This window comes from Anarhichas minor, unplaced genomic scaffold (genome assembly GCF_050575085.1).
Source record: "Anarhichas minor isolate MPS153535 unplaced genomic scaffold, ASM5057508v1 ptg000034l, whole genome shotgun sequence".
NCBI lineage: Eukaryota > Metazoa > Chordata > Actinopteri > Perciformes > Anarhichadidae > Anarhichas > Anarhichas minor.
The window spans coordinates 116,038-142,948 of NW_027466480.1; the positions used below are offsets into that span (position 1 = coordinate 116,038).

The 26,911-nt window shown below is 42.8% G+C and overlaps 1 protein-coding gene across 1 annotated transcript in view; it reads left to right on the top strand.

Annotated features, from left to right (window-relative positions):
- Positions 1 to 5,458: 5,458 nt before the first annotated feature.
- The window catches only part of jph3b (junctophilin 3b), a 42,325-nt gene continuing 20,872 nt past the window's right edge, over positions 5,459 to 26,911 (top strand). Inside the window, exons 1-3 of the mRNA XM_076106584.1 lie at positions 5,459 to 5,853; positions 22,472 to 22,958; positions 24,739 to 25,104. Of these exons, the coding sequence (XP_075962699.1) occupies positions 5,472 to 5,853; positions 22,472 to 22,958; positions 24,739 to 25,104 (1,235 nt within the window). The 5' untranslated portion in view covers positions 5,459 to 5,471. The remainder of the gene's footprint in view (positions 5,854 to 22,471; positions 22,959 to 24,738; positions 25,105 to 26,911) is intronic.

Here is a 26,911-nt window from a genome sequence, read left to right on the forward strand (position 1 = left end):
ATGTAATCTTTTTATAACATTTGTTGAAAATGTAGTTATCCCGTCTAATCACTTCATGATTGAATGAATGAAATGATCGCACTCTGCCTCTGCACTCATTGCTCGTCACCAGTCTTCCACAAGCTGCTAGCTCGACAGCCGTGAGTGCTGGCAATAGTCATGTTCATTGTTAACGTTCGTTATGATAATTTTGGGGGAGTGGCTTTGGAGGGAGGCCTGAAGGGACAGGTTGCAGTGTTGCCGACTTGGTGCCTTTCCCGCTACATTTAGCGACTTTTGGAGCTAGCGAAACACTGCAAACCCTGGGCTGGGCTTTTAGGTTGGGTCGTTTTTTAAATCTAGCATACTCTTGCTGGTTTCTCTGATTTAACCCTCAACTGTGAAGGCAAGTTCCTCAGTGGGCACCACTAATAGACTGTGGCTGTACTGGCTGACCATGATTGTGTAAAATAAAAAATCGGAATAAGGATGTCAGTGGTGCAATCCGTCAATCATTTTATAGACCACAGAAGTTGATCTCTTAAATGAAATACATTTGGGTTTCCCTAAAGCATCATATTTCTGTTCGTACCACATCAACAAATCAATAAGGAGGTCTTAGGGCTGTTTCTCCCCCACAGACCCCCTTTACAGCTTGCATTTAAATGCATTTCATATCCAGATTGTATCTAGATATGATTTAACCTGATTACATTTACACTTGGAATTAATATCAGATGGAAACCTCTGGGTACGATAAGTGAAGCCAATGTTGAAGTGACTTAAACCTGCATTCTTTCTAATGGCCATTAGGGGGCGACTTCTCTGGTCGCAAAAAGAAGTCTGATTGTATATAAATCTATGAGAAAATGACTCTTCTTCTCACTTTTTTTATTACCTCAGTGAACATGAGTTTATGGTCTCAATCGCTAGTTTAGAGTCGTCTTCAATGGATTATGATGTTCATTTTGTAAATTGTCCCATTTAGAGTCAAATAGACCATAAAGCAGGGCATGCTTTAGGGCGGGGCTACCTTATGATTGACAGGTTGTTTATGTAGTGTAACAGGGACACTGTGTCTTAAAAGAGATGTTGCTGTAGAAAATTTACTTTTTAAAACTAAAAGCACAAAAACCTCGGGACATCAAACCAAAACTATGTGCATGGCCACATACCCTCAGTCTAAACCAGACATGTTTTAGCTGCGTTTTTCAGTCATCCAGTCTAACAGAACAGATGTGCTTTGGTTTTAATCAATACAGTGTGTCCAGATGGCACGATCGGCTACAACTCAAAGCATCGTCTATCTTACATTGAAAGCAGGGAGTCGCTGAGTGTCCTCCTCTCCATCTTCTATGATGGACAAGATGTCCAGTGATATACTTCTGGTATTTTTAAAAACAATGTTCTTGCTCAGAGCGCTAGCTAACATTATTGTAGATGCAGCAGACTCCTGATGGATATATCTGAGTGGTAGGGAGGACGTAGATTTGCCCTAAATACTTAAGGTAAGTCAGAGATAATGCAAGGTGAATAGTATATGCCAGGAGTATTCAATTATAGTTCAACGAGTTCCAGTTAGAGAGAGTTTCCTCATGCAAAGGTCCGGAACATCACAATAATGTCTAATTTGCTCTTTGACTTAGTCCAATATATATTGAATTAGCCAACAGTTGCATTAACGTCTATGTAATCAACAACTGACCGTCAAATCAAATAAAGAAAGTTCAATTCAATAATATCTCAACAATATTTATTGTCAGTTTTCAAATTGAACTGGATGAATTATAAATAACTCTAATAATAAATAAATGTTCTTCTCTCATTTCAAGTAAAATAAGGGATGCATTTAAGAATATATTACATAACAGAAAGCTTTCGAAAAATGTGCATCTTAAAATAAAATACTTAACTTTAAAAAAATTGATTTCACTAAATTGCCCTGCAGCTTTAAATTCAGTTCATTCAGGTGTGAAGTGATGCCACCCAAAAACACATACTATTATATTTTTCTCATCTTCTAATAAGATACAATTGTGTGCAGGGACTTTATCTGTGGTTATTAAACCACTTGTTTTAGCTCTCCTCTCAGTTAACATCATTGTTGGACAGTAAACTAACGTGTTAGGATTCTGATCATATTGGGCTCTTAGATTGTTTTTTATCTGTGACTTCATTTCGGATTTGAGTGGGTACATTTGCTCAAAGGAGTCAAATTTAATAATTCTCAATTATCCTAGTTTTAGGTCCAGGGTCCGGATACGGCAGCATCTGTTTCTGGATCCGGACTGCGGTCCGACTATTAGTGACCCCTGGTATATGTGATGCAATTGCATCGCTAGACAATTCTGTTGTTTTCTTGCCCAGATCAGGGTGAATGTGATGTTGCGTTGTACTTGAGGGGCGTGGAGTAAAGTGATGTCACAGATTTTATTGTAGGATTTGTCTGTTAAAAATCAGGATAGAATTACTTGATTCTCTCTGGAAAAGGCAAATAACTGCTGATGCAATGGCCACTACCAGGGGCGTCGTTAGGCCGTAAGCCCCCCTAAATAATTTGGCATTATTGGCTTTAAAAAATATATATATATATATATATTTTTTTTTTTTGGTGATGTCATTAAATTAAACTATTGTTTCTCACATGGACAAGTTATTTATAACTCTAACATGCTACATATGTGCGTGCGTTCTGGTTTGTATGTTTTCTCCCCCTTCAAATTACAATCCAATAGCCCATCATCATACTTAACGATATAAAGTTAACACTGTCAGGTCCATTCTCCATCCATTGTGTGCGGTCCCTTTAAGAATTAGGATTTGGGAGTGACGCGGATATGAAAGCTAGTTTATCCGTCTTTCCTTTACAAGCAGGAAAATTATTTCTCTCTTTATTTGAGAAAAGTTCATATTTGTGTTGTTAAATTTCACTATGACCCTGAAATTCTGTCTCTTGTGTCATCATATACTGAATGCAAGCAAAACTACAGAGCAAAATCACACTCTTTCTGATTGAACCAATTTATGAACTGTCTGAAACAATGGACATCCACGGCCCTAGATGGGCCCCAAAAGAAATTGCCGCGCGCTACACGCGCAAACATGCCACTCCCCTTGGGGCTAAGCCCCCCCTTTCTTTGAATCCTAGAAACGCCCCTGGCCACTACAGACTGACCAGAAGAAATTGATGGCATAATAAAACCAGTGTCCAATCGTGAAGTCAAATCGGCAAATTGGCGTAAAGTGGGTGGGCTAATGATCCCTTCTGCACTTCCCACCCCCTACTTCTGCCCTCCATTGCTCAGGCCACAACCATCTTCATGCTCAACCTTCATTTTTACACACCTGCGAAGTTTCGTGACTGCATCTTGCGCAGCTGTGACTCTATTGCGGAGACATAAATGTGAAGCTCGAGCCAAGAGTCAATCAGCTTATCTTAGCATAGATATTGGACATAGTTGGAAACAGCCACCCTGGCTCTGTCCAAAGGTAAAAAAATAAAAAATCTCTACCAGCACTTCTAGTTCACAAGTCAACACTGTGTGCCAAGCTAAGCTAACCAACTGCTGGCCGTAGCTTCATATTTACCATACCGACATGGGAGCGGTATCCGTCTTCTAAATCTAACACTCAACAAATTAGTAAATAGGCGAAAAGAAATGGTGAGCTTTTCCTTTAAGGTTCACCTGTCTGTCGATAGCAAAATATGTATCACTACCGCTGCAGTCATCTCTAGGCTCTCAGATGGAGCCTACCATCTGAGAGCCGACTGAGGCGAGATGCAGAAAGACAGAGACAAAGGGTGAGTAAGTGATGAAAAGCTACAGGTGAGGGAGGAAGCGAGAGTGCTTGTGTGTGTGTGTGTGTGTGTGTGTGTGTCTCTTTAAGAGCTGGAGCGTGCTATTGAGCAGGAGGGGGGGGGGGGGGGGGGGGGGGGGGGGGGGGGGATTGGTTGGCTGCAATGGAACAGTCCTCTTTAATGAGCAGAGATTCTGAGAGAGAGAGACACACACACAGATCAAGAGAGAGAGAGAGAGAGAGAGAGAGAGAGAGAGAGAGAGAGAGAGAGAGAGAGAGAGAGAGAGAGATCCAGCAGTAGGAGGAGAGGAGATTGTAAGAACCAAGACAGCAGGCAGGAAGGAAGGCTGTGCGTCAGCCGGCGCTCCGTAGGGAAACATGGAGACGAGCAGGAGATGCTGAAGAGGACGGAACACACCATTAACAGGATCATATAGATGGATGGTGTTTCATCAAGCGGGTCAACCTGAAGGCAAACCACGCAGAGGATAAACCACTTATGGACGCAGTGGATTAAAGACCTACAGACAGACTGAGAGAGCGGGAGACAGAGCGGGAGACAGAGAGGGACAGAGGGAATAGAGGAGGAGAAATTAATCAATTCAGCTGTTTATTTTCATTGTCTGTGTGTGCGCACTTGCTGTCAGAGAGACTGTGTATGTATGTGTGTGTGTGTATCTGTGTGTGTGAGCGGATAAGGCAGGAGACTACATTGCTGCTCTCCAGCACCACAGGACAGACAAAAAGAAGAAGGCAGCCAAGCTGATTACCTTATGTGTTTACCCCATTTTTCTGTCTCTCCCTCTCTCTCTGTGTGTGTTTCGCCGCTGCGCGACCAGGCAGTGTGTGTGTGTGTGTGTGTGTGTGTGTGTATGTATGTGTGTGAAGGCTGAGGATAAGAAGAGGAGGGTGAAGTGAAGTGAAGTGAGCTACAGAGTCTGACTTTTAAATGGTCTCTTTTTTTGTCTGATCATCGGGACTGAGCTTGAAGAAGAACAACTCTCTTTTTCTTTCTTTCTTCATCGCACAACATGTCACAGCTCCAGTTTGGGCATCGGTGCTGATCAGAGAGCCTTTAAGGGTGGCTTCTATGCTGGAGGCTCTACACCCCAGAGAGGCGGAGGCATCATCAGGTAGGAGGCGGCTGAAGGCGTGGGGGCACTGAACGGTAAAGCAGGAGGAAGAGTTGTCGTAGACCACGCAGGCCGATGGCCCGGCCGGTGGAGCTGCCTCATGGTTTAAACCCCTGCTGAGAGAGGATAATGGCAGCTCGGGGCCCGTTCTCCTCCTCTCTCACCTGCGTCTGCCACAGAGAAGCGGGAAAGTGCTAGCCGATGCCACAAGGAGCCCACCAAGAGGATGGTATGAACCGCATCGCCCTTTCCCACCGCGCCGGAAGACCCCTGACAACCCCTTGAAGGGGCCACGTTTCTGTTGCTCACCTCGTTCATCCTCCTTCTCCAAAACCAGCCGACAACAAGGGGTGGCGTTGCTCGATTTGCGTGAGAGTTCTCTCCCTCTCCCTCCCACCCTCTCCTCCTCCACCTCCTCCTCACCCCTGACCTCCGAGCAGCGCTCCGTGTACTGGTTCTAGCACCAACCTGTCCTTCTTCTCTCTCCCTTCGTTTTCTTTTTCTTTTCTTCTTCTTCTTTTTGTCGAGGCTTCAGGGGAATTGCCAAGACCTGTTTCATGCATGTCCACTGGCGGCAGGTTCAACTTTGACGATGGGGGGTCATACTGCGGAGGGTGGGAGGAGGGCAAGGCGCACGGCCACGGGATCTGCACGGGACCCAAGGGCCAGGGCGAGTACTGCGGTTCCTGGGCCCACGGCTTCGAGCTGCTGGGCGTCTACACCTGGCCCAGCGGGAACACCTACCAGGGCACCTGGGCTCAGGGCAAGAGACACGGCGTGGGCGTCGAGAACAAGGGCCGCTGGGTGTACAAGGGCGAGTGGACGCACGGCTTTAAGGGACGCTACGGCGTGCGGGAGAGCACGGGGACGAGCGGGATGTACGAGGGGACTTGGAACAACGGGCTGCAGGACGGATACGGAACAGAGACGTACTCAGATGGAGGTAAGAGGGGGAGGAGACCCACGGGCAGATGCATTGTGGGTGTTTTGGGAGTGGGTTTAAGTGTGTGTGTGTATGTGAGGATGTGTGAACCAACCAGCGCCTGTCAAGGAGTGTTATTTGGGATTGACTGACGATTGTCATCTTTGAAAATTACTCGTTACTTGAGAATGATTGAAATGTCGATGTTACAGATGAGACAGATGTGCAATAGGAGGAGTTTGCCCAGAGGTCGTCTCAGGTCATCCTTTCTTCTGCCGTGCCTTGTCGATGCACACACACACACACATATGCACACACGCACACACACACACACACACACACACACACACACACACACACACACACACACACACACACACACACACACACATTCGTCCAGAGGCAGGGGGTTGCATCAGGACCGGCTATGAAAATGACTCTAATTTTCTACCTCTGTCTCTTCCTCTCTGTCTTCTTGTCCTCCTCATCCTCACCCCTCAGCTTCATGAGGACACACTGTGTATTTGGAGGCCTTCAATTCAGGCCATGCAGTCTTAAGGGATGAATAAAAGGTTGGAGGGACAGATGAGGACAGCAGCTCCCAAGTAACAAGTCCCAAGAAAAACAAGGTGTTTTAGAAAACAAGGTTGGGCGGAGGGCTGAGACATCAAATCCATGTCTTCACCCTCCATTTCCACGCTTACATGTACCATGCCAGTTTAATTACTCCGGTTTGCTGTAAAAGATCTAGTCAAATACACCACAGAACAAAATCATTCACACTTCAGTGGCAGTGTAGGAGGCTAATTTATTAATATTATTAATATAATAATAATATTCTTTCACTCCAACCGAGCTAGTTGTGGTTTTGGTTGGAGTCTACACCCATTTGTGGCTCTGTGAGGCCATCTTAGCATCAGCATGCTAACATACTGATGCTAAGCTGGTATGATGTTTACCATCTTAGTTCAGAGTGTTACAATGCTTACATTTGCTAATTAGTCCAAATGTTTTATGAACAATACTTGACAGGGAAGGCGTGTCAGCTTTGGCTCAATACATGAATAGTGTCTTTTCAAAATAAACTTCCGCGTTCACAGAAAAAGTACATCTCCCGCTCATTGTCCTTTCAAAATAAACTTGGTAGACTTACTTACGTTTCAAGTAAGTAAACTTCTTGGCTAGGCTTAGGAAAAGGTCGTGGTTTGGGTTAAAATAAGTATGCTTTTTTAAATGTAAAATAAGTATGTTTGTAACAAAAGTAAGGTAAAGGATGTCATTGGTGACTTGGTTTCACACGAGACATGAGCACTAGTCTCCTGGGTGAAAAAGCGATGTTCGATCAGCCATTCACCCCAACCTCCACCCTTAGTGGACTGTCACGCTTTTTTACAATACGTACCTTCTAATACTGACACAGATGGCTTTATAATGGGGTTAGTTGAAAGCCTAGTGCGTCTCATACAGACGCTAAAGTATGCCTCTGTGCTTTTGTATCAGACGCCAAGGACCACTGACCAAGCGTCTGTATTTGACGAGTTGGGAGTGAGAACAGGTTGTTCTTGGGAGAACCCAAAGACAAATCACCACTGAGGTGGACGTTAAAATCGAATCTAATCTACACATTAACTATAGCTGAGACTGATGGGAATGTCACTTTCGAAAAAAAGGGATCAGAGTTGAAACAATTCATCTTCTGGTGACAATGAATGTCTGTAATCATCCAACAGTTGTGGCATTTCACTCAAAATCACAAATGTGAACCTCATGATGGGGTTAGAGGAAAAGTCACAGGGTTGCCAAAGTGATTAGGCGTCGTCTTCTGGGAACCATGAGTAATGTAGTTAAGGTTTTGTGCCAGTCCATCTAGTGGCTGTTGAGATATTTTGTGATGGTTCGACTGATCGGCATTGCCATAGCGCTATGATGCTAGCATGACAACAAATATAACCAAAACAAGTAGGACGCCAGAAAGATCAAATTGTTTTACTATTGTGATCTCTAAATCTGAAAGTTCTGCCAAATTACGTTTTGGCCACTTTGATCCATGTAATATATCCATGACTACATGTTTCTACAGTAAAAAGCTAGAATATTTATTATACACTTTTTTCGATTATGATTCACGATTTCTACATGTAAACATCTTTAATTTGTAAAATATTTTTTTGAAGCATCAGATTTACCCTGTAATTGAAATCAGTGTCATTAATGTACTTGAGTCTCTTAGACCGAGACAGTCACTGTTAATGAGACACCGCACACCATATGGATTCCTGCTTAAAAATAGACACATGCACACACACACACACACACGCACGCACGCACGCACGCACGCACGCACACACACACACGCACACACGCATACACATTGTGCATGCAGAAATGCACACATGAAATCTGGCGGTGTGAGTTGAGCAACAGAGCTGACAACTGCATACACGCAGTTAAAGCTTTGTTACATAACTCTACAACTTGCAGGGCGTTTTACAATGCCGGCCTGGACCACACACACACGGACACACACACACACACACACACTCCTGAGCTGCCCGATAAAATCCGCAGACTGGTTGAATCAGGACAAAGGAGATGATAACCAGACAGATGGGGCAGACGGACAGATGGACGGAGGTGGGGAGGGATAGATGGATCGACAGATGTACAGATTGATGGATGGATGGATCAGTTAAATGATGAACAGATCATGCAAAGATGGCAGGTTGGATGGATGATTATCGTGATTGCTATGAGAGATTCACTCTAATCAAGGGAGTGAGATGAAGACAAAATGGATGAAATTTTTTTTTTTAAGAAAACCACCCAGAGAGAAACGTGTTGGAGAGACGGCGTAGCTCTGTGAAGTATTTGAACCCACATACTGTAAACGCAGCAGAGATTGGCCTAGTTATGAGTGTTTATCTTGCTCAAGCAGTACACCGTGTCCTTATTATAACAGCATCTATTTGTCCTTTGTATAAATATATGAGGTGGAATTATTTTAATGGAGAGAGTGATTGATTAAGCGAGAGCACAACAGCACACAATTTAAAAGTAAGATGATAAGAAATAAGGCCAGAATTATAGATATTAAACAGGCATCTTGCCCCATCAGGTTTTTGATATTTTTGTCTTTCTCTTTCTTTATTCCTATTGTTCTTTTTTTACAATATGTAATTAAGATAATTTTACATTATTAGTCAAAATTAGTCTTCTAATTATGTCATAGATCATACCTCCCTCCCTCCCTTTGGTATTTTGTTTCTTCTGAAAGTTTCAGAATGAACTCGATTTGCACCAGCAGATAAGCATGCACCCTGCGCATCAATGCTACAGGAGTTTCAGGCTACAGATTAACGGTGTGTTGCTGAAGTTGTTTGTAGAGCATCGATCCCCTTTTAAAATGTGTGAAAATTAAATGCAATTAGCACTTAATTGCGTTTGAGAAATATAAAGTTAGCAGCAATCCCTCAAACCGGTTGTTAGGTGGCTAGCTAGTTGGGACTTGTGTTAGCATAGCATCCTATTTAAGCTAAAGAGAGCTGTGTGAATTTTATAGCAGTGAGCTGATAGTTTTCACCACCTGAATTTCATTTAATATCTCCAGGTCACGATGCAAAAGACAATCATGTCATTCTTTAAAAGAAACAACAGAAAGCCACAGTCCTGCCCTCAGTCGGGAGGTTGAGAGTGCAAGAGCCGCAAAAACGCCCAGTATCATCTCTTCACCCGAATTTCAAAAATAAAAAGATTTTTATCTTGTCCCTGTCGATTCAACCAATCATTAAATATACCATTGGTTACATTTTCTTCAACCAGTTTAGCATGGCGGGATTGGGAAGCCAGCTAACTAGCCAGCTGTCCACTAGTTAGCTAGCTAGCTTGCTAATTCCACTCTACTTTAATGCTACACTGGTTACAGAAAATGAGCTGTGGACAGAACCAAACTGGACGTAGTCATCGTGATGTCGCACCATTGGTTGGTGGCCTACTGTTTGTAAGACTCGAGTTTGGCGTTTTTCGCAGTTGCCATCTTTGATTACGGCCCTTGCCGTGTTGTTGTTTTTTGCAACCAATGAACGGAAGTTACTATTTTTGGAATGCGGAGGAGTGACGTGGAGACGCCGTATATGGCTCTGAATGCGGCAGCGACCTGTCAATCACTATAAGCCTGCCCTAAAGTATACTCCGCTTCATGGTCTATTTTACTCTATTTAGTAATTGAACATCATGCTGTATTGAAGAAGACTTGCAACTAGAGATTGAGACCATAAACTCATGTTTACAATGTTTACTGAGGTAATAAATCAAGTGAGAAGTAGGGTCATTTTCTCATAGACTGCCATACAATCAGCTTTTTCCAACCGGAGGAGTCGCCCCCTGATGGCCAGTTGATAGAATGCAAGTTTTCAGACTCTTCCGCATTGGCTTCACTCGGCAGATTGCCACCTGGGTTGACCCCACTTGGCACTGCCCACATTCAGCAACAATTCGCGCAGGTGGGACTGTGCCCGTAACACTCTATCTTTGAAACCTCAGAACTCTATCTTGTCCATAGCAATAAAAGTCAGGAGCCAAGACATCCAAAGATGCTCTGCTGCCTACATACCTTTGGATCACACTGTGCACCTCAGAGCCAGCTACATTTCCCACAGCCAGGTCTAAGCTCACTGCCAGTCCCACTCTCCCCTCCAACTACACCTGATGCCACGTTTCTCGGAAACACTTATCTCTTATCTCTGCTGTTTGGCTTTTGGTTCCTCTCCTACGTTTGCCAACATTCCTCTCTCCTCTCCTCCCACCTTTCGCTTTCCTCCCTCGCTCCACTGCATCTCCACGGAGCCGCTCTGTACAGTAGGGTTTCCATAGCAACGCTCACCGACATGCAGCAGGTCAGCGTGTCACGAGGGAGTGAGTGTTCCTCGCCGCTATTGGCCGCCCAGCCGGCACTACCGGGCTCTGATTGGCTGGCTTGTCCTACCGGGCTAATGGTGTTTACTGAGATGAAGAGCTAAGCTGACTGATTACCAACCACACACACACACACACACACACACACACACACACACACACACACACAAAGACAGAGAGAGAGAGTGAAGTAGAAAAATAAAAAGACCGCTTCAGTAATCATTTTAGTGAGAAATGAAGTGAGTCACAAAAGGAGAGGCAGAGATTACAACTGTCGCTGTGTACGACGGTGACAATAGCTAGAGATTACAGCAGCAGTGGGTGTTGTATGTGACCAGCTAATACACCACACACAGTGTCAAAAGCACAGAAACTCACTCAGCTCACACACACCGGAATTAGAAAAAAGCATTCTTATCGGGGCAGATCCAATGGCAGATGCAACATTAAACGACGCTCAGCGGCATCCTGGAACCTCCCTCCTGTCCCCCAGCTGTTGGCAAATACGCCACATTATAATTGTATTACATTAACATATCTCGCTAGCTTGCTAAAGGCCGCTATCAGTGCAGCAATTATTCCAGCTCGGACCATGTTACGTAAGCTGACATAATAAATTCACTTCTCATGTTTAAGTACACCCAGCAACTACATAAATGATTATCTACGCTGAGATGTGATGTCAAATGAAGTCAAGAACCTGCTTCCTTTGGGTTGTGTAATGGTTGGACATGATGTTTGGAAGCTTGATGACGGGTGCATGGAAAAGAGGGTATACATGCAGCCGATTTCAGCGTGTGGGAGGACGCTCTTCAGTGCAACTGTGTATTCTATCATCCCGTAACTAAGACGTGTTTCTCTGGACCACTCACGCACATGTAGATGGGTTGTGTTCGGGATGGAAATATCGAGGACCATTTTTAGGTTGGCCATCCTCTTACCCTCGGGGCTCTTGCTTAGGTGACCAACCTCAATCTTTGTATCTTCCATCTTCTACAGGTTTATTATTAGCCGTAGCATTATTTTCGGACATGCACTCAGTAATGTAAACACTTTATTGATGGCTGTCATGGTGACAGCATCTTTGATGCTCACTTGTCAATGATACTGCGCATGATACTGTCAAGTTTTCCACCTAACCACCACCTGCCATTGAACAACACAACCTCACAGCAGTTTGTGAAATAGTCACGAAATGTAATCAATTGGTTTCATGTCCCTTTTTTTCATGTAGCTCAGAACGACTTCTTTTGTCCGGACGATATTATGTTACAATACAAAAGTTAGGTTTCGGACAACCATCATGGTTGGGCCGAAAATAACTATGTATTACAACACTTTGGAGACAAAGAGTTTTTTGTCGCTACTTAACACTACATCACAAACTCTGACCTTTGCTTCGTCACATGGATGCGTTTCATTTGTGTGTCCACCACGAAAAAGGATCCTAATTGACTTTCCATTGGCATCATTTTCCATCCTGAGTGACATACTATACTTTATCAACCTGCCATGTTACTGGGCTGCATTGTAACTGCACTGGCGTTGATTTTGTTTACATTGAGGATCTTGGTTTGTCCCCTATGGTTGTTGAGTCCAGTTTATCCTAAGACTGAACTGCTAAATTCACTGGTCTTCTCATGCATCTGTTGATAAGTATGGGACAGTAACACCAAGTCCTCTGCAAAGTACAGGTTGTCCGGCTATGTCCAAACCCTTGTGCTCTGCGAAAGGTTTTGACTGTTGTTAACTGCCAGTTAGAATAGAAAATAGGACGGTAGGCATCCTTGACCCTTGAGGTCATTGCCTCTTATGTGTATTTGTTTAAGAATATTCCAAAGAGTCTTCCTATCCATGCCATCAAATAATACTCCTTAATTACATGGATATAGATCAGAAAGCTGTATTCCATCATTGCTCAATCCCGATACACAGAGTTATGATTTGGTCAGTACAGGATCTGTCTCTGTGAAATCCAGTGTGCTGCTCCTGTTGCTGAATGCAGCAGAATGCTGACTAGTTCCTTTATTCTGTTTAAGATGATCCTGTTAAGCACTTTTCCTGCTATGGGTGAGTGAGTGTGATCGCTTCGTAGTTGCTGAGGTTGCCCTGTATTGCAATCTTTATCGGAAAGAGTGGGTAGAACATCTCCACCATGCTTTTAAGAAGGGATGTTGGCAGTCTTGCTGCCTTTCCTGATTAACGCAGGGTGCCTTTAAATCCACCCTGATTCTAAGTAGATAAAGTATATCCTTTCCTTAATTGTGTCTTGGTCAAGGATAGTTTAGCAGAGTGCACGGATGTTGATGAACGCATTGGCTAGTGCAGAACCTACAACTTTCCAAGCACAGGACTGTCTCTTTCAACACCACATCTGAAAGATTAGTTGTCTCAGAAGGCAAACATCTCATAGATTCGGCCACCCACTTGCTGTTGAAGCCACATGAGCCTTATTTGGAGCCATGCCATTGTTCCGAAGGCTCATTATTCTGAAACCCCAATAGTCAGAAAAATGTCATATTGTCCGAAAGTCATTTGTCTGTCAGCCCGTTATCCTGAAAACAAACTCATTGTTCCACAATCCCATTGCTCGGTAAACAAGAACCTTCCGTGAAATGAACAGAAGCACATGGCTAAATATTAAGCAGAATGACATCATCAGACCCTCAGGCCTCTGATTGGCTTACCCTAATATTCTTACCCTAAACTAATCTCACTCCTCCTGCCTAAACCTAACCAACCCAACTATAGAAGGCAACGAGTAGTGGGTCATGCCTTCCTCAGTAGGAAAATAATGTGGAAGATCAGATGAAGTCATTCTGCATAATACATAATAATTAGCCATGTGCTTCTGTTTGTTGCAGGGAGAGTTTGTATCTGCGGAGCAATGGGCCTTCTGAACAATGACAGTTTGTTTTTGGGATAACGGGTAGTCGGACAAATGGGACACCTTTCGGGCTATTGGGGTTTCAAAATAATGGGTTGTTGAAACAATTCCATCCTGTATACATACAGTACATATGATTGAGATTTGGAGAGTCAAAAACGTATAACTGAGGACAACCCATTTGTAGTTATTTGAGTTATTTGTGTTCACAAATAATACTGAACTATGATATGCAACGAGGTCATCAAAACAAAATTAATAATAATAAAAATAAATAATTCTCAAATGGGAATCTGAAAGACTCAGACAGAAAAAGGGCCTAAGCGAAATCTCTTAAACGGATAATGGTCCCACACAGTGATTTACACAGGAAGAGGTTTAGCTTTGAACTGACTTCCCTTGCTTTCAGTGCTCGGTGCTTTTCCCACATTTGGGTAGCTCGTCCGTCTGCTATGTGTCTGTTTATCCTGCCCGTCTGTATGGCTTGTTATCTGTCAGTTGTCATGTCTACCTGTCTTTAGTTACCATCTGTCTTTCCTCTTGCTTTCCTCTCCAGCTGATGTGTCACGGTTACCTGATCTTATTGGTTATCTTGACAGATTTGTTTCTTCTTCTTTTTCCGTCTTAAAATACAATATGCTTCATAGAAAAGTGATACTGTAGGGGACTACAGTATCAGGGGACTACAGTATTCCACGTTCCTACAATACAAAATAAAAATCCACCGGCATTCACGTTCAAGGACACACACTTCCACATGCAGTGCACCAGACTTTCCTCTGTTCAGTTCAGAACAAAAGTGACTGGTCACCCATAAATAGTGGAGTCAAAGAAAATCCACCTCCTCAGCATTTGTGCCTCGCTTTTTAAAATTTCCCAAACATGCTTGTTATACAGCGGAGAAAAGTATTCGGAAGTGTCACTCGCATTCTGCTTTTTTTTGGTTGCCATTGCTAATACCTACCTCCTCTACTACCACAACAACCCCACTGCAGGCTTTAGCTTATGTAACGGGAGTGGTTTGATGTTTGTACTGAGGATTAGCGATGCTGTCTGAAACATGAAAACTCTAAAGATCTATCTTGGAAGTCTGCCCTCCATCACTGCTGATACAATACTAACCGGACAATGAGGGAGTGTGCCCTGGAAGCACTTGGGATGGCATGGTGCTGCAACTTCTCTAAAACTCGTAATTACAAGGGGACCGTGTGAGAATTGAGTATAGAGGAGGAGGGTCCAAAAAGAGCATTTTGCTGATGGTAGTCTCACTTTTTTTATGTTGGAAAAGCACATTAACATTAAGATATTAAGGCTATAGGGTGCACCATCTGAAATTCATCATGCTTTTTTAGTTATTAATTGTGATTTTTTGTACCACTGCTCTTCAATTAAAACAGAAGTTGCAGAAATAGTTCCGCCCCCCCTTCCCACACTGAAAATGTTCATGCAATCTTATTATTATTGGTATTTCAATTTGTCTTATTGTCGTTGTTGTAATTATACATGTCTTAGCTATGGTTATGGCGCATTGGATAAGAACTGAAGAATTTAAAATCGCTGCCACTGGCACAAACAATCTGAGACAAAATGTAAACTGCGTACGAGACTTGACCTTGTGTCGTCTAATCTTACACGCCCTCCCCCATTTCTCTCACACACACAAACACAGACAGACTCCGACATGCAAGTGCTGACGTGGTGAAACAACACATTACTAATTCAGAAACCAACCAATTTCAACTCCCTCAGTCCCTTTTTTGCTTTCTCTTTTTCTCGCTGCTGTGCTTTACGGATCAATATTTCGAGGTGTAAAGTAGTAACAGGGGCTACAATGCGGTGATATAAATGCACATGAGCTACTTTGAATCCTCTGGAAGAAGTGAAAGGATAGAAAACCAGAGATGGATAATACAGTTCAAACAGGCAGAATTCACCGATTTTGACAAGTGTCTTCGACTGCTGCATCCTAAGAATGAAATACAGACCCTACACTGTAAAAAAAAACAAGCTTGTTCAACTTAAAATAATGAGTAACCTGGCTGCCTTAAAATGTTGAGTTAGGCAAGCTAAGAAACTTCAGTTGTTTGCACTTCAATCCAAGTTCATTAAACTAAGAATAAATAGTTGGGCTGACAAGGGGGAAGCTAAATAATACTTAAAAAATAGTCCCATCAACTTTAAACTTCAAGTTTAACCAACATGTTTTTTAGTACTACCAACAAGACATTTTAGGATGTACAAGCCTAAATCCTAGTTGAGACAACAAAGAATGACTAGTATAACCAACAAACTATTACCGTTATCCTGAGCTGTACAAACATGAAAATAATAGTTGTTTGAACTAATCTTCTTGTTGGATCAATTTATACATTTTAGTTGGGCAAATATAGTAATAAAAGCTGAACTCACTCAGGATCTTGTTGAATGAACTTATCATTTTAAGGCAGCCAGGTTACTTTTTAAAGGTATAGTTCATCTTAGTTTCAATGTTAAGTTCATTCAACAAAATTGAACTGCTTAATTTGCCCAGACAACTTAACCCTCTTTTTTCGAACAGTACACATACAAATAATTCACAGACATTAAAGAGCATTCAGATTGCTATTTTATTTCATTCCCAAACTGACAGTGGCTTTTTTGCAATGAATATAAAAACAATAACATGAGGCATGTCTGAATATTATGAAAAACACCATATTAAACAAGTTTTATATACATATATATATATACATATATATATACATACATATATATATACATATATATATACATATATATATATACATATATATATACATATATATATATATACATATATATATACATATATATATATATATATATATATACATATATATATATATATATATATATATATATATACATATACATATATATATATATACATATACATATATATATATATATATATACATATATATATATATATATATACATATATATATATATATATATATATATACTTCCACAATTAGAAAAAAGCAACCTACACCCTGGCCAAAATATATGGTATATGCATTAGCAAAGCCAAAAATGATCCTAGAAATACTTAAAAATTTGCGATGTTTTTTTAAATTCAATTTCATATTCCAAATTACTACTGAGCATTTAGCAGTGTTGTCCAACTGTCTGAATATTACACCATACAAATAGACTCAAGATATAGCAGCATTGAACATACAGAAGTTATAGCAAAGAGTCCTGAGTTACTAACTGAAAGATAACGACTATAATGCAAGGCATAGTTGGTGAAAAAAACCTGTCTGTGCCTGTGAGTCCCATCAGTGTTGCAAAGGCTCTGGCAACATCCTTTTGCTTGTGCAGAATTATGTGCTCCTCCAGCACAACAGTGACATCAACAATGTCCTTTGCCAGCAACTGTTTCTTACTTCCACCGTCCTCTGTATCAATGAGAAGGCCAGTGTCCATTCCTTTGGTTACTTCCACTTCTGAACTGGTAGTCTGAAAATCACAGTGAAATATTTAGTAGCTAACCATGTACCATAGAAAAATGCTTTTATAGACGTGACTGCCATAGTCCACTAATAAAAGTAACATTACTATTAACATGTCTTGGGTTTATACAAAGAAGGCAACTTATTTTTTAGAAGATTTAGAAACAGGAAGTCTTATAAATCTACATTTGACTGTATATTTTAAAGCCAAATCAAATAGTACAGCATATCCTACCTTTGTTTCACTATAATGCATGTAGTACTTGACTTATTTCATGCCAATGCTCGTTTAAAGGCAATACAATAGTCCGTGAATATGTGATAGCTTTGTGTAGCTTTGTTAACTACAATAGCTAACTAGCGTTACTACTGCTAGCTAAACAATGGCTTTTTAAGTCACTAAAAACTACTGCTACAAGGTATACTTTGCAAACCGTGTGTAAGATTTATCAAGTTTTCCTATTCAACACTTAATTTAACAAGCATTTTGATGAATACAAGCAGGTGTTCTTACCTTGTCAACTCCTCATCCAAAATGGAGTTTTCTTGAGGCGGATGTCACTGTAGATGGGCAGCCGTTGTTTACTGTATGGGGTTACCGACATGCTTTTGCAGGGGCCACACATACAGTTGAGTCAGCTGGGAAATCTGTGTTGCCTACACTGTAGTGATGAGTTGGGCACAGTTGAACTTTATATTTCAAGTACACCCAACACTTTAGTTCAGTGGTTCCCAAACTTTTTCTGTCAAGACCCCCTTTGATGATATAGGAACATTGGACGACCCCCCCCCCCCCCCCCCCCCCCCCCCGCAACCCGACCCCAAATTTTTCTTGGTTTTTAATGAATTGCATTATAATGCATGAACTGTATAAAATATTTTTATTTCTTTCTAAAATAAGTACATATCACTTCACAGTTTATTCTTCAGTTTGTTTAACTGGGAAAAAAAATAGCAATAATAAAATATATATAAAATAAAAAATATATAAAATAATTTGTAAATACAATTAACTTAATTTCAAACAAAGTGCAAACAACATATACTGTATTTCCTCACATTGAACAGCAGGTTTTCTCAAACAATAAAATAACACAATTATGAACAAGGTGTGCAGGTCTACATGGACCATATTATTTTGTGATCATATTCCTATGTATATTCCTATTCATATATATCAATCAGTGACTGGTGTGGGCTTGCTTTGTTTTACAGATTTTGTCAAAGCGGGGTTGCTGGTTGGAGATAGCTACTCTCAGTTCATTCTCAATGTTCAACTTTGATCTGTATTTGGTCTTCATTGCAGCAACTGCAGAAAACCCTGTTTCATATAAATAGGATGTGGCAAAAGGCAACAGTATGCCCATAGCTCTTTGGCCTAGTAGTGGGTAGTCTTTCTCCACTCCAATCTTTATCTTTCTCTGTCGCTCCGTATCTTTCTCGCTCTGTGTCGCTGTGTGTCTCTCTCTCGTTCGCGCTCCCTCACTCTCTCTCTCCCTCGCTCGTTCGCGCTCTCTCGCTCGGGCGCGCGCTCGCTCTCTCGCTCGCGCGCGCTCGCTCTCGCTCTCGCTGGTTTTGCCACAGTCGGTCTGTGACATGATCCGCTCTGGTGGCGTGGTTGGAACACAGTGCATGTCACGTCGGTTATTTTATATTGTTTTACCGGTGTATGTGTGCGTCTGTGTGTGTGGGTTGGTGATGAAGCCGCGACCCCCCTGTAGTACCACCGCGCCCCCCCTAGGGGTCGCGACCCCCACTTTGGGAACCACTGCTTTAGTTGAACTGACTTAGGGAAATGAGCTGAATACACTAAAACCTCAAATTCTTTTTTACAGTGTAGGAGACAGATGGTTTTTAACCTAGAAATAGAGAACAGACGCGCGCATTTGTTAAAGAGACAATTATGAATTCAGCTTTGGGGTTTGGCGCGTGATCAAATCGCTGTGTCTCTGTGATGTTTCCGCAGCTTTGATCTCCCTGCGTTAACTCTTTGCGTCCGGCCGCCTCGTGCCCGCGGTAGCCTCGGCCTTGGTTACAGGCCCATATGATCCGTGAGTGCTTCCTGTTTGGCCTGCAGGCAGGAATCACTGAAATCGTTTTGACATGCGAGTTGTGAAGCAGATTTTCCTCACAACTGTAGGGCTCGGGGTTGAGGCCTTTACATATACAGAGGTCGATTTCCTTTTCAATACAGCTGTGACAGGTTCATGATGAGAGGAGAATAAGTTAATCTGCCGTTGCATGTCAAAGCGCTTCTGTGCAAAAATGCACAGGTTCTTTTCAGACTGTTTAAAGTGAGTTCCTCAGTCTGGCAGATGCTCATGTTATCGATGTGTTTCCGTATTAATGCACCGATATCACACACAAACTGTATATGGGTTTGATTTAGAAGGAATATCAGCACCAACAGCCTGCCTCTCAGACTGTCTTTCAGCACCATGGAGAGCGACAGGCCCACATTCAAAACAGCCTGTGCCCCACTGAATATTTCATTTACTCAGGGATTACAGGTCCGGGGTGGTATATGCTTCCAAGGGATCATAAAAAAGTAAAAAAACACACATATAGTTATTCACTCACACTCTTAAATCGCCAGTTTCATAGTCACACCGAGCTAAGCAGTCTGATACAACAGCCATTCATAAAGGTTATAATGTTCAGCTTTCGTTGAAACTGTTCAAGAGAGGTTGTTCATTCAACTTTGAGGTCATTTTGGTGGCTGTAGTTTGCGGTGCCGTTGAAACGTATTGTGTTATTCAGAGAATAATAATTTTTAACAAACTTTTTAAGAAGTATTCATTTTTGTAAATAAAATATATAATACTACTTTGTTACTCACATTATGGTTTGTTCAGGACCCAAAACTCAAAGTTTAGGGCTTAGTTGGCACTGGACTTGGCATTTGATTACATAGACTTGAGGTTTACTTGTGACTTGCAAAACAAAGACTTGGTCCCACCTCTGCTATTTACAGTGTTTACCAACACTGAGGTAGCTATACATCTGTAGTGTGTAGTTTAATTCAGTACTTTACAAATGAGGGATAGATAGTTTAAAATACTCGGTGGGAGCATACTAAAGTAAAAATATAGTGAGTAAAATATTTATTGGGATGACTGACATCTAAGGTTTTCCCCTCACTCGTGAACAAGACCCAGACACTCAAACTCCTTCACTTGGGGCAGTAACTTGCTCCCCACCGGGAGGGAGTAATCCATCGCTTTCCGGCAGAGAACCATGGCCTCAGACTTGTAAGTGCTGACCACGTCACTCCCCAGTGCGTGCCGAATGTCACCGTCTGATGGAGCAATCGGAACCACATCATCTGCAAAGAGCAGAAAAGCCATTCTGAGGTCCCTTTACCGGACACTCCTCCTGTGCATGAAGACCGCCAACACAATCGGAGCAAAGGAACAACCCTGGAGTCCAACACCCGCTGAAAACATGTTTGAATTACCGTCCAGAATATGGACACAGCGCATACTCCCGCAGAACCCCCCCACCATTTTTTAGCAGTTAAAATACAAGAAATCAACATACTTGACAGTTTTATAGTAAATAAAATGAATTATTGGATGTCAATCAAACTGGAACATAAATTTGGGAAATATGCTTATTTGATTTGTTGCCGAGAGTCAGATGAAACGATTGATACCAATCTCATGTCGATAAGTGAATATGAAGCTACAGCCAGCAGTCTGTTAGCTTAGCATAGCATCCAAGCATCAACTTTTCAGTAAGTCTTTGACCAGAAATATGACCTGTAGCAGACAGCTGATATATTTTTTTCCTCCTCCTGTCTGATTCTACCTCTTTCTGCACGGTCAGCAGAGACACTGTCCCACAGAAACACAGGTGATGTTCTGTCTGTGGATGCTCAGGACTGTGTCTCTTCTTCGTTGCCCTCTGTCTCACTCTCCTGCTCTAGCACGCTGGCGGCCATTTAATGAAATGGTAATCTTGTCACGCTGTTGCACGGGTGTTTTTGTGTGTGTGTCTGTATATTCTTTGATCCGTCTGTCATATGGTCTTACAGCTGTGTGCTGACATGATTACAAAGGCCTGGCCAGATGTGCTGGCCAGCTGTCTATGACACAGACTTTGCTTTTGTTTGTGTGTGTGTGTGTGTGGGGGGGGGGGGGGGGGGGGGGGGGAGGGGGAAGTATAAGAGGAAGCATATTGTCATAATGACAAGGGCAGGTTCAGAGACAACACCGCTTCTCACTCAAGTCTTTTTTTCTTCTTCTAACAGCGCCCGTGGATGTGCTTGTTGTGCCCGTGTGAGTGCGTCTGGGAACGTAAGCAAGAATATGATTGGCTCACGACATTGGCTTCATTCAGCGCTTCCCACTTCACTGACACTTGAGCCCACCAGGGAAATGTTTGTGTGTGTGTGTGTGTGTGTTTGCGATAGAGATGGAGAACATGGTTGCACTCCTTATATGGTCATGTAGTTTGGTTAGGAGCGAGTGCGTTTGCAACAGAATGAATCAGAGTGCTGTTACATCAGAGGTACGGGCAGGCGGGATGGATCACTTGCACTCTTATTGGAACACACACTTCCGTTTCAGTGTGTGTGTGTGTGTGTGTGTGTGTGAGAGAGAGAGAGCGAGAGAGAGGAATGACAGAAACAACTCAGATGGCCTACTTTTCAGCAACATGGGGATGAAAGGACTGTTATGCAGCAGTAAGTGCGGGTTGTGCAGAGAGACGCATTGTGAATGAATGGGAGCAGATGGGCAGTACAACTACTCAATTTATTATCTTTCAAATCATTTGATGAAAAATACAACTGTATTCGGCATAAAGAGGAAGTGAAGCACTCTGATACTGCTGATGTTTCTCAAAGCTTTACTCAGGCCAAAAACCATAACGTTTTGTCAATAAGAATCATTTCATCACCATACACAAAAAAGGTACTTTTCGTCCAGCCATGGCTCACGAGCAACAAATTTGAGCCTCTATTGTCCCTCCATAAACACACGAACTATCCACCAAGTAAGCACAGTATAAAGTAAAAAGAAAGAGTAAAAGTGATTAAACTAGCACAATTGAATTGCCACGTTTTAAAAAGGTTGAATGCCACCGACAGCTGTTTCCACCAGTTAAAAAAAAGAATTGACCAATCACTGCTTAGTGGGCGGGATCAAAAATGGGAAGGTCATCTTCCTACCTAGCTAGCCAGCGAACCAGCTTTAGCATCATGCAGTGGAAATGTGGCAAAAGATTTCTGTTCTCGTCCTCCTGTGCAGCACTAACCTTAAAGTCCTGTTATATAATCAGACCTATAGGTTACTACATAGAAAATAATAAAAAATAATATATAGAAAATTGGTGTTGATAGAGTTTTCTCTCTTTTCTTTAGGAACATTTCAAGGCCAATGGGTTGGCGGGATGCGGCACGGCTACGGAGTTCGCCAGAGTGTCCCCTACGGCATGGCGGCCGTCATACGCTCCCCGCTCCGTACCTCCATAAACTCTCTCCGCTCCGGTTCGGAGCACAGCAACGGCACAGCTCTGCTGGACCGGACCGGGGCGGTGGTCCCCGGTCCGCCTCCCGTTCCCGGCACTTTGACCACCAGCATCTCCATGTGCAGCACGGGCAGCAGCGGCAGCAGCCCCGCCGTGTCTCGCGGGGGTTTCGTGTTGACGGCACACAGCGAGGCCGAGCTGCTGAAGGGGAAGAGGAAAGGCGGGCTGTTCCGGAGGTCCATCCTGTCCGGGCTCAAGCTGAGGAAGTCCGAGTCCAGGAGCTCCCTGGCCTCCCAGAGGTCCAAACAGAGCTCGTTCAGGAGCGAGGCCGGGATGAGCACCGTGTCTTCTGCTGCATCTGATATCAACTCTACTATCAGGTAACAACAGGAATAGATGATGTATGATTTGAATGCACAAAACTGTTTCTCCACATATTATTATGTCGAAATGATCTTTTACCATGCATTCATATGATTTTGGGGCAACCCACCCAACCCTTCCTCAAGAATCCCAGAATCCTGTTTCACGCTCATTAAAAAACAAAACAAGCAACTCTTTAATAATTGGAGAGAAGAGTGTGTCATATCTGTCCTGAGGTAATGGAATGAATGAAAGTGGGGAGGAAGGTGGAGTGAGAGGACAAGGAAGGATGACGTACCGAAAAGAGAAGCCGTCCTTCATGTGAAGGACAATAAGGCAACAACAGGCACCTGTCCTACATAAGTGTCTGTAAAATGGATTGGCACGCGGTCCAAAGGGGCCAATAGGTGAAAAAGGTCAGCTTACTGGTCAGCTGGCCGGATAAAAGGTTTACATTGTGATATCCAGCGATAAGCCAGTTGTCTTCGTCTTTCCGCTCCGCTGTTGTCCACTCGGTTTTCTTTGGACAACTCGTAGTCAGACACAGAGCGGACGTGCTGCTGGGTTCATCGTGAAAACAGCAGCGTCCTTGACTTGAATGTGTTGAATCAGTCGCGTACCGCTGGAAAGACTTGGTGTAGAATTCCAAGTACGCTGGATTGAAAAGGCACCAGTTACTAGAGGACACGAGTCAGCATCTCACTGCTGTACACGTACAAATAAAAGCCTCCGAGGGCACGTGTATGAATGCAAGATCAAATACGAACGTTTTATGTAATGTATTGCGATTAATCAATTATTTACCAATGTGTTAAATATTCTTCTCATTTGAACATATTATAGGCCTAAATCTTCTGCCGGGGCCAGTGAAAACATACTAAAGGGAAGTAGAGATCTAATTAATGGGCCAGAGGAGGCGAGACGAAAACAAGCTTGTGAATCCTCGTTGAGCAAAACACTTCTTATTCCCTACCAACTTCAGAAGGACTGTGCAGTGGCTCACCATGAGGGAGTGTTAAACCAGGGGTTGGTGTCATATGAATAGACGGGGACAAGGGAATATCTGTGAAGCACTGTGACTGTATGGTCAAGTTCTTGACATGTACATTCTTCATAAGACATCCTGAAAAAAAAAGAAGAATTTTCCATTTTGGATTCTGGGTATCAATCTCATGTCTGTGGGATAAGTATGTCAATTGAGTGAAGACATTGTTAGCAGAGAAGACTGTAAACAGGACGAAACTGTGATCTAGATGTTTACGTCGTATCTCATTTATTTGATCTATACAAAACAGAAATATACAAAAACATTTAGGGGGGAATTTCCTTCGGGATGTATTTCTTGACAAGCAAAAGTCGGGCTTCCGGTAGTGTTGTCATGGTGAGGTTGCAAACTTTAGTTCCGTCATGCCTGTAAAGAAATACCCATGCTCACAGACCATACCTGGCAACCCATGCTGTGGTGCTGCACAGAAGTGCCAAGCAGATTGGCAAGCTTGTTCGTAACTCCCCCTAAAATCACAAATTCCTATTTTTACTTTGTCTTTGTGTACTAATCAAACAAACGAGATACAACATATCAGTTTGTTGAACTTTAGAGGTGGTGGTAGGCATATTTTTCAACTTTGGACAGAGTCAGCCCTGCTTCCAGTTTTTATGCTAAGCTAAGCTAACCACTTCCAGATTCCAGCTTTATTTTAATGCACAATCTGGTCGAGCTCTCATAGCTTACCTGTAGCATGTAGGATTATTCACTGAACACACCAGCCAACCCAATGCGACCTTTCACCTTTCCAGTCTCGGAGACGCAGATGCAGACTTGGCCGTCGCAGACGACGACGTGGACGCCACGGCAACGGAGACCTACTGCGGGGAGTGGAAGAACGACAAGCGGACCGGATTCGGTGTGAGCCGGCGCTCCGACGGGCTCCAGTACGAGGGGGAGTGGCTTAGCAACAAGCGCCACGGCTACGGCTGCACCGCGTTTCCCGATGGCACGAAAGAGGAAGGGAAGTACAAACAGAACATCCTGGTGAGCGGCAAAAGGAAGAACCTCATCCCACTCCGGGCCAGTAAGATCAGAGAGAAGGTGGACCGAGCCGTGGAGGGAGCACAGAAAGCAGCCGACATTGCCCGGCAGAAGGCGGAGATCGCTCTGTCCAGGTAGAGGCCTTATGGTGGTTTGTGGATGAGTCTGTCTCTCTTGTGTTTGTCATTTCCCTCCATTCCTTTAGTTGAAGTAAAAGTCTAGTCTGTGTGTGTATGCTGACTAGGTCATGGCTAACGTATAATCTAAATTGACATAGCCCTTGAAAGTCCCTGATATCCCTACAGTCCTTAAATCTGCACAAACATTCCTGCCAAAGTTAGACTGATTTTCTTATTGCACACGAGAGATTTCTCTTTTTTGTGTTTTGTTTGTTTGCCTCTTTTTACTGGTTTGAAGTGGGTGGGGCTGTTGGAAAAGGTCATGTCACAAATTGGTGTACTTCTGCACACCAATCAGGATTTAGAAATATGTGCCAGGTCAAGTAAACCTGTAAAGTCAGGTCATACTTTATTGTAGATGCGCCAACTTGCCAAATCTTATGCAACAGTCTATTGCATAAAACACTATGCTGCAATGATGAGCATTTATGATTAATCAAACTATTGATGCAACTTTTTAGTTTCCTCTTTGCACCTATGACCGTTAACACTAATAGCTTCACTCACCTCACTCACGTCTTTCTTCACATTTCCACAAGAGGTGTTCAGAGCATGTCCAAACAAATCATTAACACACAATCTTCAAGCTGAACTGACTATACTGAATCACCATTGTCACCGACTGAATCGGTAGCTTTCTAACAGTGGAGACTGTGGAGCGGCGATAAACAGTATGTTACTTCCTCATTAAAAGGTTTCATAAAAGACATTAAAAGACAATCACAATGTAATAATTGTCTTGTCATTAAATGGCTGCTTAGCCATTAACCTTATAAGCAATATTCGTATGGACCCAGTTTTGTACTAAACCACACTCAGAATCAGCGCTGAATGTTGCAGCTGTGTGATGCCTTCACTGACTGATAGTGAAATGCAGTTGAACGGTGATGCGTTTGCTTGGGTTAGAAAAAAAGAAAATGAATGAAATGAATAGTCAGTGACTTCGAAACTTTGAACTGAACTGAGCGAAATGATTCAAATCAGCAAAGCAATTTCGTAATGTCCATTTATAATATTCCTCACCTCCCATTTTGAGCCCCGGTTATACTCCCAAACGGACGCTTACATGGACATGTGCGGACATCACGAACGCCTCGTAGTTCCGTTTACACTCCGCTGAGAGCCAGATGAAAATGGGTGACATTCGGGACAAGGGAGTTGGGTGTGGCTGTGTTCACATTGCCATTGTGTGCGTGGCCTCCAGTACATTACATTCAGTGTCAACAAACAATAGTTATAATAATAGTAGTAGTCTTTCCTGCGGACTTTGCGAAATGCTTCGTTTGGATCTTGTAAGGCGGTAATGATCCACGGGTATTTACCTCCCCACTTCTCCTGGTACCTGCAGTAAAGTTTTTGAATTTTGGCTGGATGTTCACCAGGTCTTAAGACATCAGGCCCCATGTCAGCGATGGATAGTTAACTTCTCCCTCCATAAATGATTTCATTCATCAAGTTCATAGCTATGTCTCGTCGTTATGCGTAGCTGTTCATCAATTTGTGGCACTACTGTACACGGCAAAAAAAAACATCTACAACAGCTATGCAGGCTACGGACGTAACAATAACCGTCTGTGTGCAAGACGGAACCCTACCCTTTACTGATGTCTCCATGTGTCTGAATCAATGGAGGAGTTGGCTCTACACATGTAAACCCTTGTGGATGGCCCCATTTGGCATTATAATTGAGATCAATGACAGATTAAAAACAGGATTAGGGTTAAGAAGAAAGTAGGGTGATGGTACATGTGAAACAGCAAGC